Raw genomic sequence first — 12,715 nt, 5'->3', positions numbered from 1 at the left:
GTGGGAGATGGTTAGGAGGGGGCCACCACCAGCCACACTCTAGTGATGGTGGTTGGGGGGTCGTCAGCTGCTTGTTGACATGGACCCTGGGCCCCACCTCAGAGGTACATGAGAGAGAACTTGGATGAGAATGATCAACACAAGGGCAGCCGCAGCCGATTCTACGCAGAGGTTTTCCATGGAACTCCTGCTCAGGTAGGGCAGGAGACGGCGGCCCCAGGTCAGCCCTCCAGTGCCGAATCTGGTATTGAGTCAGAGGAGCCAGCTGCTGACACCACCCTGCATTGCCCGGGAATCTACAAGGCGACAGAAGAAACCACTGGGGACTTTCTGTCCTCTGGTCCCAGCCATTCCTTTGTCCTGTCCTGTTCCTGGTGCACTTTGGCGCACAGGGTTCCCTCCACCCACCATTCATCCCTCAATCAGCCTGGGCTCCCTGCACAGGACAGGAGCGTGGGGACACATGGCCTCAGCCCGAGGCTCCTGCTTGCTCCAAGGGAGCTGGCCATGCTCACATACCTAAGGATCCAGAATTTTATTTAATATGAGAAGCGACAAAAGAAAAATTAATTTTGTGGATGAAGGCTGGCAGAATCTTAGGAGGAACGTAGGTAGACGGGACCAGAGGCCTTCGGGTCAGTGCTGGGTCTCTCCATGGCATGCCCTGGCAGTGCTGCCAACCCAGGTGCTGTGTGGTGAAGTGTTTATGGGCACGTCTAGCATCCTCCCTCAGCACTCAGGTGTTGTTCTGCGAAATATTTCATGAACACTCTCGTCCTTGCTGAGGTGATCAAAGTGGCCACTCAGCCCTGCTCAGGGTCCTGAGAAAGCTCAAGTCAGCGAGAGCTGGAATCGAGCTGGGCAGTGACCAGGATGACGTGCACGAGATGCAGCACAATGCAACGTTTTCATCCTGAACACGGGATGTGTGGCAAGACAGGGAAGTACCTTGAATAGTAAAGCAAGGTGGTAGTCCTTTGAGATCATGAAGAAAGAATCAGGAAGGAATGCAGTGAAGGGAGGGAAAAAAAGGAAAAGATTAGAAAGAGCCAGACTGTAAGCATTCAGGTTTGATTCATATTATTAATGAAAATAACTAAAAACATCAGGTAACTAAATTTGGACAGTACAAGGTTATTTAAAGCAAGCAAACAAGGCATCATCAGATAACCCAAATTCCCAAACTACTTGAAGACAGTCTTAAGACAACATATCTTTACCTTTAAGTCTTTCAAATTGGCAACTAATGAGGCTGCCGTGCTAAATAACCTTCAAAATTATTCACTGAAAAAGAGATGCTATTTCCATGTGCAGTTTATATTAAAATTTGTAAGTTTTTTTGGGGAAAGTTCTGTTATTTAATGTCCAAAGGGTCTGCTCTGTGCTAAATAAGGCAAATTAAGTCAATTCCACACTTTAAGCCAGCCCCCACCTCTGACACTTGTTTCTTCAGACCAGTGGGTGTCACTTTCCAACACAAACCCAAGCCTCAGCTGCTGCCCTCCTGTGCTGTCCTCCCCCGCTGGTTCAGGCCGCACCAGCGGAGCGGTTCCCCCGCAAGACCAGGAACACCAGACCATGGAGACCTACAGGACTGTGGGGTCAAGGTCAGGTGTCCAGACCTCTATTCTGGCAACTGATACACCAAGAAAAAATAGGACATAAAAATGCCAAACGGCTCATCCTGGCTTCCCTGACCCAGCCGACAAGTCTACAGTTTTTAACTGAGGTTTTGTACAGCCAGGAGATAACGCCACCCCTCTCAGTGACCCTGAGTGCAGGGTGCACCAGTGTACCCTCCGAGGGCCAACGAAGTCAGTCTTTGGCTCCAGAGCTGAACTCAGCCCAGTTACTTAAAGACTGCGTGAAAGGCTAAGGCAGGTAGAAAAGTTAAAAAAGAACTCCAATATAGTAGAGCCGGAACAGATGGGAAACCAGCTTGGGAGCAGATGAAGCAGCTCCACAGCACTGCTGACTGGAGAGCTCCAGGCTTATGTACTGTGGGAAATGATAAAACACCAGATGCCGACCTGAGACAGATGCACCGTGGTGTCGGCTCATGACCAAGTCCCAGGGCCAGGTAAGAATTTACCGTCACCAACACCCAGTCTCATTTTCTTACTAGCTTTGATATTACTTGAGTTTCTCAGTCAACACAAACTCCTGGGATGCTAAACAAACAAAAAACAAGCAGTAACCCTAACCCTAAGTGCCATTTTCTGAGTACCAGCTATGTGCCAGGTTTCCAGGTGCAGGACTGTTGGACATTCACAGCTCCTCTGTGTGATAGTTCATGGCATCAAACCAAGGCCCTAGGAGGGCAGCAAGCTCAGGAGACCCTGGAGGCAGGTCCAGGTCTGCCTGACTCCAATCTGGGTTTGGCCTACCAGGCCACTCACCTCCGGTTAGCCACACTGATGGAGCAGATGGGAGACAGGGCAAGAAGTACCTGACACCTTCAGGGGTTAAATTAGGAGGGATGGCTCTTTTTGAATACTTCCATGCATGGATTCAGAACTAAAAACGTGGACTGCCTTGTAGAATGATACTCAGTGGGAGAAGCTGTGATGGGGCCATTCACTGTAGCTGCAGTGAAGTGGACATCACAGCCTCCAGGGCAAGACATGAACCTCCCAGAACTAAGAGATGGGCAGCTGTCTTTGCTAGGAGAGACTTGTTCTCAATTTTCATGACTTGATCAAGTATGATAAGGTTCACTAAATACAAGAATGGCAAAGCAAATTCTTTTGGAAGGCTACATCATCTCTCAATTTTAAAAAATCAGAACTTACATATTTCAGGAAACTAAGGCAGCACATTCTTATACACATGGAGCACCTGTAATCCAAAAATCTGAGATGCTCCAAAATCCAAACCTTTTGAGCACTGACATGATGCCACAGTGGAAAACTGCACATTAACAAGTACATAAAATTACTAAAACATTGTATGAAATTATCTTCAAGCTCTGTGTAAATGAAACAGATGAAAAAAATCTGAAATCGGAAACACTTCAAGTCCCAGGCATTTCAGATAAGGGAGATTGATCTGTACGGCCCAACAATGCAGAAGCGAAGGAGTGTTTTTCTTTGTTAGTTGCTTAGCAGACGGGGAGAGCTCCAATATTCATAAATGTTGTTCTAAGAAAAATACTATCACATACAAAACTGAAAGCCTTCTACCTCTTCTATGAATGGTATTTTTCCCCATAAAAATATCGTTGCTTTTAATAGTTCTATAGTACAAAACAATCTGCTTAGGAGAAAAAAGAAAAGTAACTCTTAGGAGAAGCACTAACTCAACTTAGAAATTACAGTATTGTGTCCACTCTTACTCTGTGACTGAAGACACAGCCACATGTTTTCAGTGTTAATATTTCAGAGAAGAACAGGTGTCAGTCCTAGAAGGAACTACACAGAAGGGGGGCCCTGTTCCCTCCAGGGTCAGGTGTCAAAGCTGGGTGAGAACCTGGACTTCACTCAGTTGACCCCTTTCCTTCAGTCCACAAGCATCTGCCTGTGGCTTCTACTGCAGACAACTCACCCCCATATTGTGCTTTTTGTGCCATGTAACTGGGGAGAAAATAATAGAATGAGGGCGCTCTCCTGTATAACCTAATCTTACTGATGAACTGATTCGCTGACCTCACCAAGTTGAGAATAAACTGGAATCAAGATGTTCCCTGCTCTTGAGGGATAATATTCTACAAGACAGTTGTACTACTGCAGAAACACATAACACAACTTGCATCTTTTTAATTTCAGGAAAGACAGAAGTCATACCAAAATCAGAAAATCTCATATTCATGTATGATGCTGTTTACCTTTGACATACCAAACAAAACTATTAAAACAATACAAGAAAAACACATCTTTACATTCTTTGCTCAATCATGGATTAATTTTTAAAGCCACACTTAGAATAAATGTAATTTCAAATGAAAAGCAGTTGTCTCTTTCCAACAGCCTAGAGCTTGCCTTATGACCTATCTGATAACAAATTTAGATAAATGTAAAGCAAAGGTAAAATCACAACAGGTTACGGTGTCTATCAGGCAAAAGCCTCATCTCCCTAGACCTAGAGAAGGCAAGAGGCAGAGACAGCCCACTCCTGCAAGAGGCAGGGCCTCATCTAGACCAGGGACAGTCAGGGGTTCCCTCCGCAGAGCAGCCGGCAGCTCAGCAGGGTCACTCCAGGACCAGCTTCTGCCTAGTTTCAACACTTTTTTTCCCCCATGGTGAAATCTCACAACATCAAACATGTTCAAATGCAAGGCAGACCATGGAAACATACTCCAGGGTGAAATAATATTAACATGTTAAGAAAGAAGTGGATAATAGCCGGGTGCCATGGCTCATGCCTGTAATCCCAGCACTTTGGAAAGCTGGGGCAGACAGATTGCTTGAGCTTGGGAGTTTTGAGACCAGCCATGGGTAACACGGTGAAACCCCGTTTCTAACAAAAAAAAAAAAACAGACAACAACAACAAAAAAATCAGCTGGGCATGGTGTCTCACCCCTGTGGTCCCAGCTACTCAGGAGGCTGAGGTGGGAGGATCACTTGAGCCCAGAAGTTGGGGCTGAAGTGAGCCATAACTGTGTCACTGCACCCAGAACTGCGTGGGTGTCAGAGCAAGACACTGCTTCAAAAAAACAAAAAAAAGAAGTGAATTAGTTGGGCATGGTAGCACCTGCCTGTAGTCCCAGTTACTCGAGAGGCAGGAGGTAGAGGCTGCAGTGGGCCGTGGTGATGCCACTGCACTCCAGCCTGGGTGACAGAGCGAGACCCTATCTCAAAAAATAAAAAAGAAAAAAAAAAAAAAAAGAAACAAGCAGTTATCTCTGACTGTGAAAAACATTCTTTTCAGACATACAGTCTGGATGGTGAGAACAGGAAGTAACTGGATGAAGGGAAGAAACTTGCAGATAAGTAACAATAGTCTTGTTAAGTTCTGATCATATGAATGAGAAAAATGCAGATTTTAAAATCTGGGACTTCTCTATGGATGCTTTTTCTCTAAGAATATGGCTTTGAGAAATGAAGCCTAAGCTGGTCCTGGCCCTACACAGATGGTGGGGACATAAAGGGCCAAGGGCTAAGTCTGGGGAAACGAGGAAGGTACACTTGTCCTCAGATGGACAGAGGGGTCACACTGCAGCCTTCAACCTCAGGCTGGGGGTCAGCAGGGAACCTGGAGCTGCTGCCAGGAAAAGCCAGTGGCCGCAGTCCACCTGCGATGCCCTCCTACATGCTAACTTCTGCAAAAAGGAGAAGCGTTTTGGTTTGCAGCATTTCTGGTTTAAGCCCAAGATGAATGAACATCTATTCCCCTACCCCAATATTTGGTAAAATATAGCTCCTTAACTTACTTGTAACAGTACTTTCTACTTTTTAGTCTTACACTTAGAATATAAGTGATTAGTTTGTTTCACCAAATTTTAATCCTGAAATTCCAAGAGTGTATTTAAATCAGTACCTTCCAAAAGAGAATGCTGCAGTGCCGACAGAAATGCAGCGTGTCTCCGTACTGCTCCTTCGCTGGGTAATGTTTCTGAAGTGCAAAGTACATCAACTTCCATTCAATATGACCTTTTTCTGAAAGGATCAAATGTCTACAAAACTAAACAAACAAAACCCCATTCAGAATCAGCATAAGATGACTTTCAAAGCATAATATTAGGTGTAAAACTTTTTCATTTTATTTTAGTTTTTAATTTTTTTTAACTTCAATAGCTTTAGCGGTACAGGTGGGTTTTGGTTACATGGATGAACCGTACAGTGCTGAAGTGTGGGATTTTCGTGCTCCCATCACTGCAGAAGTAAGCATTGACCCACCATGTAGTGTTTCATCCCTCACCCTCCTACCCTTCCCTCTTCTGAGTCTCTACTGTGTATTCTACCGCTCTGAATGCCTTTGTGTACCCATGGCTTAGCTCCTACTTATAAGTGAGAACATAAGGTATTTGGTTTTCCATTCCTAAGTTATTTTACTTAGAATAATGGCCTCCAGTTCTATCTGAAATTATTTTTCAAAGGCACTGTAGTACATAAAACAATTATTTGAAATTAAACTCACTTGGATTAAATCAATGAGTGACAAATCAAATAAATTATGCTATACCTGTATAATGGAATACCAAACAGCTGTTAAACAGACTTAAATATTCCAATCCAGAATAATGTCCATAATATATTAAATTAAAATAAGCTACACACATATTTGATAATGGACTTATATCTAGAATACATAAAGAACACTTAAAACTCAATAATAAAAAGACAAATAACCCAATTTAAAAAAATGGGCAAAGGACTTGCAAAGACATTTATCTAAAGAAGTCACAGAAATGGATGATAACCTCATGAAAAGATGCTCAGAATCCAGTCATCAGGGAAATGGAATGAGACCCACTTCATGCCCACTAGAATGGCTTTAATCAAAAAGTGAAATAATGAGCAGCATTGGGGAGGGGTGGCGAATCGAGAGACCTCACACTGCTGGGGGAATGTGAAATGGCGCAGCCACTTTGCAAAACAATCTGGCAATTCCTCAAAAAGTTAAACAGAATCCACCATATGACTCAGTCATTCTACTCCTAGGTTTATAACCAAGAGAAATGAAAACATGCATCTACACACAAACTCGAACATGTTCAAGGCAGCATTATTTGTAAAAGCCACAAACTTTTATCAAACAAACTAAATGTCAATCACCTGATGAATGGATAAACAAAATGTGGATACAGAGAGTAGGATATTATTCAATCTTGAATGAAGCTCTGATTTATTCTACAACATGGAGTCGTAAGGACATCATGCAAAGGGTAAGAAGCCAGTCACAAGACAACAAATGCCATAGATTCTTCTTCTATTACACGTCCAGAACAGGGAAACACAGAGACAGAAAGACAATCAGGGGTTGCTTAGGGCTGGGAATGGTAGCTGAAGGGCAGAGTTTTTTTTGTTTTTTTGTTTTGTTTCCTGAGGTGATGCTGATGTTTTAGCTGTGTCCCCCGCCAAATCTTGAACTGTAGTTCCCATAATTCCCATGTGCCGTGGGAGGGAGCCGGTGGGAGGTAACTGAACCATGGGGGCAGGTCTTTTCCATGCTGTTCTTGTGATAGTGAGTAAGTCTCACCAGACCTGATGGTTTTGTAAAGGGCAGTTCCCCTGCACACGCTCTCTTGCCTGCCGCCCTGTAAGATGTGGCTTTGCTCCTCCTTTGCCTTCCACCAGCATTGTGAGGCCTCCCCAGCCATGTCAAACTGTGAGTCTTTAAAAATTACCCAGTCTCGGATATGTCTTTTATTGGCAGTGGAGAATGGACTAATACAGATGTCAGTATCCTAACACTGACTGTAGTGACGGCTGATAAAGTGGAGGGTATCTTAATAAAGGTGTTACCAAAAACATCAGTGTTACAGAGTGACCTTCAATTACAGTTTTGAAAACGACCAGTGCACAGCTAGATAAATTAATGTGTATGTTTGAGTGCACATGAAAGCCTGAAACAAAATGCATGGGCTAAAGGAGTAACAGGGATGCCTTGGGGTGGGAGCCTTTAACTTGTTTGCACAACACTGTACTAGTCTTTAAGGCTGTTGCTGCAATGAGCATGTTTTACTTTTCATAGCTAAAAACAATCACTTGTATAACATACTCATACTTCAGTCATGGCTTTTGAGGACTCTGGAAATTATCATGGAGTCAATGAGGAAATCCTGTTTCTAATAAAATTTGAAAAGAAGACTACTTGCAAAATAAAAAGTAGTAGTTATCAGCCTGTTTATATTTAGTATTAATTTCTGTGTCCTCTAGGCAGGCACTGTTAAAACATTAGTTCTCAGAGACTAAAAACAACCATTTGTTGTCTCATTTCTACTTCTTACGAATTCTGTGCTATACCAGTGTTCACGGGGAGAATCCCCTCCCATGGTTTTTCTCCTAAATAATGATCTGTGATTTTTCTGAACTCAAATGCAACATCCCACCAGATGCTCCAGTCAAGAGCATTTAGCTGACTTTTCCTTCCATATTATCTTGAACCAGTCCGGTTTTCTCAGGTATCTAGTTTTTATTTTGGGGATGCTTCCTTATCTATGCTTTCTCATAAAAGCTATTTCTGATATGCTTTTTTTTTTTTTTCAGGGCCTTAATGTTAGTTACTGACGCCTGAAGAACAGATCATTATTTTCTGATGCTGTGTTTTTATGATTCAGATAAGAAAATGTGTACAAATGAGATGCACCTGCAGGTGCTAATTGCAACTTAACTATTCTAGGATATCAGTGCAGAACAGACGTTTAACTTATTTAAAGCAACTCTTTTAAGAATGGCAATGACCACAGAAATGGCCAAAAGACATCCTTAAGTATGTTTAGGGTCTGGATGTATAAACACCTGCCAGGCACTCTCATTAACGCCTTTTGGGAACAGCTCGGGCCTGCACGTGATAGGGAGTGTCCCAGGGCAAACTGGGAGGCAGAGGGTTCATCCCAGATGACCTTCATTTACCTCTTTTCCTAGGATCTAAATCCTCCCCACAAAAGTCTATCCACCCCCTCCCCCATGCCCCGTGCTGACTTAAAATTCGATCCACTGATTTCTCCTACTCAAATTAATATTGGAATTCTTTTGCTTCTCCCGAACAACTCCACTTGAGACCGTTCTCCCCAAGGTATCCATAACCTCTGCTCAGCTAAATCTCACAGGCTTTTCTTTGTCCTATTAATCTCTCTGTCCATGGCTTTGAGGGTCCAGCTCCCCCCAGGTTCTGAGGCACTTCATCTATCACTCAGCATTGGGGTTGGTGCCCTCACGCCCTGCTCAGGCTGATCCCATTGCCTCCTGTCCTCTCCATATGCATGTGTCCAGGCCCTCGCTCCACATGCCTCTCAGACACACTCCATGAGGCCCGTGTTCAGGCCAGCCCCTTCCTGTGGGAGCCCCCATCCCATCCCATCCCATCCCATCCCATCCCATCAGGGTCATCTTCTGATGTCTTCCCTGTTGCCCTCGTGCACTTCCTGGCCCATAACTCTTATTTTCCTGAGGCAGGATCCTGATGGATCCTCTTGTATCCACTCCAGCCTAGTCCTCAAACAAGAACAGAAGCTCTTCTGAAAGCTGCAATTCCATGTGCTTTGCTGGCTCCCCTGAGCTCACAGGACACAGACAAAGATTCTTCATGTGGCTTGGCCTCTGCTGTGCTTCCTCACCATCCACCACTCACACACACAGCACCCTCCCCATGGTAGGGTCCTGCTCTCTGCCTAGGCCCTGTCCACTGCCCTGCACTCCAAGGGTAGACTGTGCTCCTCATGAAAGGCACCCAGTCCCATCCTAGGTCTTCACAGTGCTGACCACAGTTCCAATCCCACCCCATGAGGGGCACAACGCGCCTCCCTCCAGCCACCTGCCTTCCCTGGCTGCGCCCAGCCCCGGGCAGAGCAGGTGCCTTGGACATCTGTGGGGTGATGAGGGGAACCCCCAGTTTCTGCAGAGGCCCAGGAACAGGGACCACAAGGTCTCATCGTGGATGCGGAATGAGCAGACCACCCTGGAAAGGCCTCGAGCACTGACAGCAGAACACACCTTATGCTGCCCCACGTGCAATCCCACGTGCAGCAGGCAAAAGGCAGTGGCGGGGCGCGCTGTGGACACTCAGGAGTGCCATCTACCAAGTGCTGAGAGCACTGAGGCACACAGAGGGCGCCTGACTTTTCAAAGATGTGCAGCTTGGTCAAAAGCAGAACTGGAATCTGATTCATCAAATCAGGAGAAAAGGCAGTCAGTGAGCCAGGGACTCTACGCACCTCGTTATCAACGGGAGAGAAAAGAACTCAGCTCATGCTTTGCTGTTCAGTTTTGGGTTATTTTAGAATCATGGTTCTTTTTCAACAGGAAAAATAAACCTTACATTCTGTAGGAGAGAAACCACAGCAATCTCAATAAATTCTGATTGTTCCTGGTTCTTTCAAAGTGGAAAACACTCAGCCATTCTTTCTCTTCAGGTGAGTTTATAGGGTATGGCCCCTAGGCAGAGTCTACTAAACTCCCTGCCTGAGGGGACACTGCTGCATCCCACTCACCTGCTTTTCAGCAAAATGGTACTGACACAGCTTCTTCCACAGTTGTCTGTCTTCACTGAGCATATACAGCGTGGGGGTCACCTGGCCTAAGGTGATGATGTCCCATCCGTCTGAGAACCGGTACAGGATGTTGTTCAGCATGTGCAGAGGAAGGTCACTGAGGGTGAGGCCATTGTTCACTTGCTGAAAGGAAAACACAACAGCATCTCACTGAGAAGATGGCCAGTGTTTGTTCACACAGTAACTGAAGAGTCAAGCTGGAATGAATGCTTCAAAACATGGCAACACAAAAGGAGCTCTCCAGGTCATGCATTGCAAGGCATCAAGGGGCCTGCATCCACCACCCTGGGGAGGGCTGGAGGAGGAGGGCAGGGGAGGGCTGCACAGCAGGCCAGAACCAGGCTGTTCCTGGGTGAGGCCCCACTGCTGCACCTCCCCATGCGCCACGTGTCTATCAGCATCAGGAGGTCAGTACTCCTCTACGGCATCGAGACACACCTGGAGAAGAGCAGGGTCTGCAGACGTGGCACTGCTGCCCAGATGAATCCAACACACCACGAGGGCAACATGACACCCATCACCAGCAGGGGGCACGGCCTGCGCCACACCGTCTGGGTGGCCTGGACAGCCCCTGGGCCTTGATGGGTCACAGCTGGTCACCCCAGTGATGAGGGAGGTTGACCACATCATCTGCAAAGCCCCTTCTAGCTTTGTGGGTTTTTTCCCTTTATTGAGGTGTAAGTGATAAATGGACTCTGTCTATACTGGCAGCACGTGGTGTTCTGTGCTTGTACGCGTTATGAACCAATGGCCATAGCCCAGCTCGCTGTCTGTCACCTCAAGTCATAATCCTTTTATTTTTGTAGTGAGAACATTTAAGACCTACTCTTAGCAAATCTGAAGTGAAGGATGTATAATTATTAACTGCAGTCATCATGCTGTGTAGACAACCTCTAGAGTGGACTCCTCCTGCACTACAGAAACCTTTCACCCTCCGTCCAACATCCCCCAACCTTCCAGCTTTACATTTCTATGACTTCAAGTTTACAAACCATTTCTCCCTCACGCACACCAGAGAGTAAATGCAGGGCATCTGCCCTCAGAAGATACACGTGTGTGCACGTGCCAGGCTGAGGAAGGGTGGCTGTCCCTGGCCCCGAGAAGTGGGCTCAGTCAGTTCAAAAATTAAACTGCTCTGAGGTTGACCTGAGAAAGCCCTGGGTTGAGTGCATACTGTTTCAGACTTTTCAGGCCTCAGTTGTATCTAAATGATTCCCTTCATTCTCACTAGAAGCACCTCTTCCTGACAGTGGGGTTCTGGCTGTTTGGGCGGGACAGAGGCTACCTGGTCCCGCCTCGGTTCCTGACCTCAGTCTGCTCACCCGCGAGCTTCTGATTTGTATTTTTCTTTTGTTCCCAATAGGTTGATATATGTACTTGGCCACAGGGAGAGCTAGCTTCCTTCTGATGTGTTGTGCCCTTCTATATTCCTGCTGCACACAAAGCACAGTGACCATCTATTTTTGGCTAGAATGAGCTAATTCCATGAGTTTGGTTCTTGAAATTGCCTGACCTCTGTGGACAGTGGAGTGTAGGGAGAGGTGACTGGGGCACCCGTGCCTTGACACCCCATTTTCTTCTCCTGCTCCCCTATAATGCCCTCGCGATGGAAGCAACTTCCTAGGACTTCAGAATGGAAACTGCTGCAGGGCGCTTCTCCTGCATCCCTGTGGGCAGCATGAGGATGGACCACCAGTGATGCACTCTAAGCCGCCTTCACCTCATCAAGCACACTATGCATCTGCCAGACACGAGTGGGGCCTCAACACTGCGTGACAGTTTGTGAAGCGCTCTAACACTCTGGACATAATCATGAAGCTTTTGTGGACTGCACCACTGCACCGTGTTGTAGGCTACGGAGCTGCACAGTCCAAGAGACACCACTTCCCCAGCAGCCAGCACGGTGCCGGCAGGCTCTCAGCAAACGTCTTTGTTCATTCCTCATGAGTCTGACACATTTGATTCAAGTCTTAGCCTATCCTTCCATCTTTATTGTCTAGCATATGGCAGAGAGCACATAGAAAAGAGAAAATGGCCAGGCTGGGTGGCTCACACCTATAATCCCAGCAACACAGGCGACTGAGGTGGGAGGATCACCTGAGCCCAGGAGTTAAAGCCTGCAGTGAGCTATGACTGAACCACTGCCCTCCAGCCTGGGAGACAGAGCAAAACCCCATCTCAAAAACAAAAACAAAACAAAACAAAACGATAACGTGCATGTAAATTAATCCCCAACTAAAAGTCTAACACTCTTACAAGAATTATGTCTTCCAGGTGCTTCATTCTAATTCCTATTGAGAAAAATTTCTGTAGCAGACAGGAGTTTACAAATATTCTGCTGCTAAAATTACAAAGTTTAAAGGGAGTATGAAGTGGTGGTATGAAGGTAGTACAAAGAAAAAAAATCCTGGATTAGTAGTTATAGAGTCTGGTGTGACAACTCGGCATTTGGGATTTCTGGCAGAGTCCAGTTTTACAGCCCTGTTAATGGCTATAACAAGAGGGTGTAGCAGAAATGCCAGCACTTCTCATCCAAACGAAATCTCGAAATGTGACAAGGCACA

At 45.8% G+C, this 12,715-nt stretch overlaps 1 protein-coding gene across 19 annotated transcripts in view; it reads right to left on the bottom strand.

The window, feature by feature from the left end:
* The window catches only part of FBXO25 (F-box protein 25), a 74,711-nt gene that overhangs the window by 9,206 nt on the left and 52,790 nt on the right, over positions 1-12,715 (bottom strand). For 11 of the 19 annotated variants that reach the window (XM_005562490.5, XM_045397792.3, XM_005562494.5 and 8 more), the window contains 3 exons: positions 10,092-10,274; positions 5,477-5,620; positions 949-975 (listed from right to left, as the gene is read on the bottom strand). In XM_005562490.5, the coding sequence (XP_005562547.1) occupies positions 949-975; positions 5,477-5,620; positions 10,092-10,274 (354 nt within the window). The remainder of the gene's footprint in view (positions 1-948; positions 976-5,476; positions 5,621-10,091; positions 10,275-12,715) is intronic. The other 8 variants (XM_045397791.3, XM_074000160.1, XM_074000167.1 and 5 more) reach the window with 2 other exon arrangements.

This window comes from Macaca fascicularis, chromosome 8 (genome assembly GCF_037993035.2).
Source record: "Macaca fascicularis isolate 582-1 chromosome 8, T2T-MFA8v1.1".
Classification (NCBI taxonomy): domain Eukaryota; kingdom Metazoa; phylum Chordata; class Mammalia; order Primates; family Cercopithecidae; genus Macaca; species Macaca fascicularis.
Note: the sequence above shows the minus strand (reverse complement) of the source record. Positions and strands in the feature narration are given on the sequence as shown.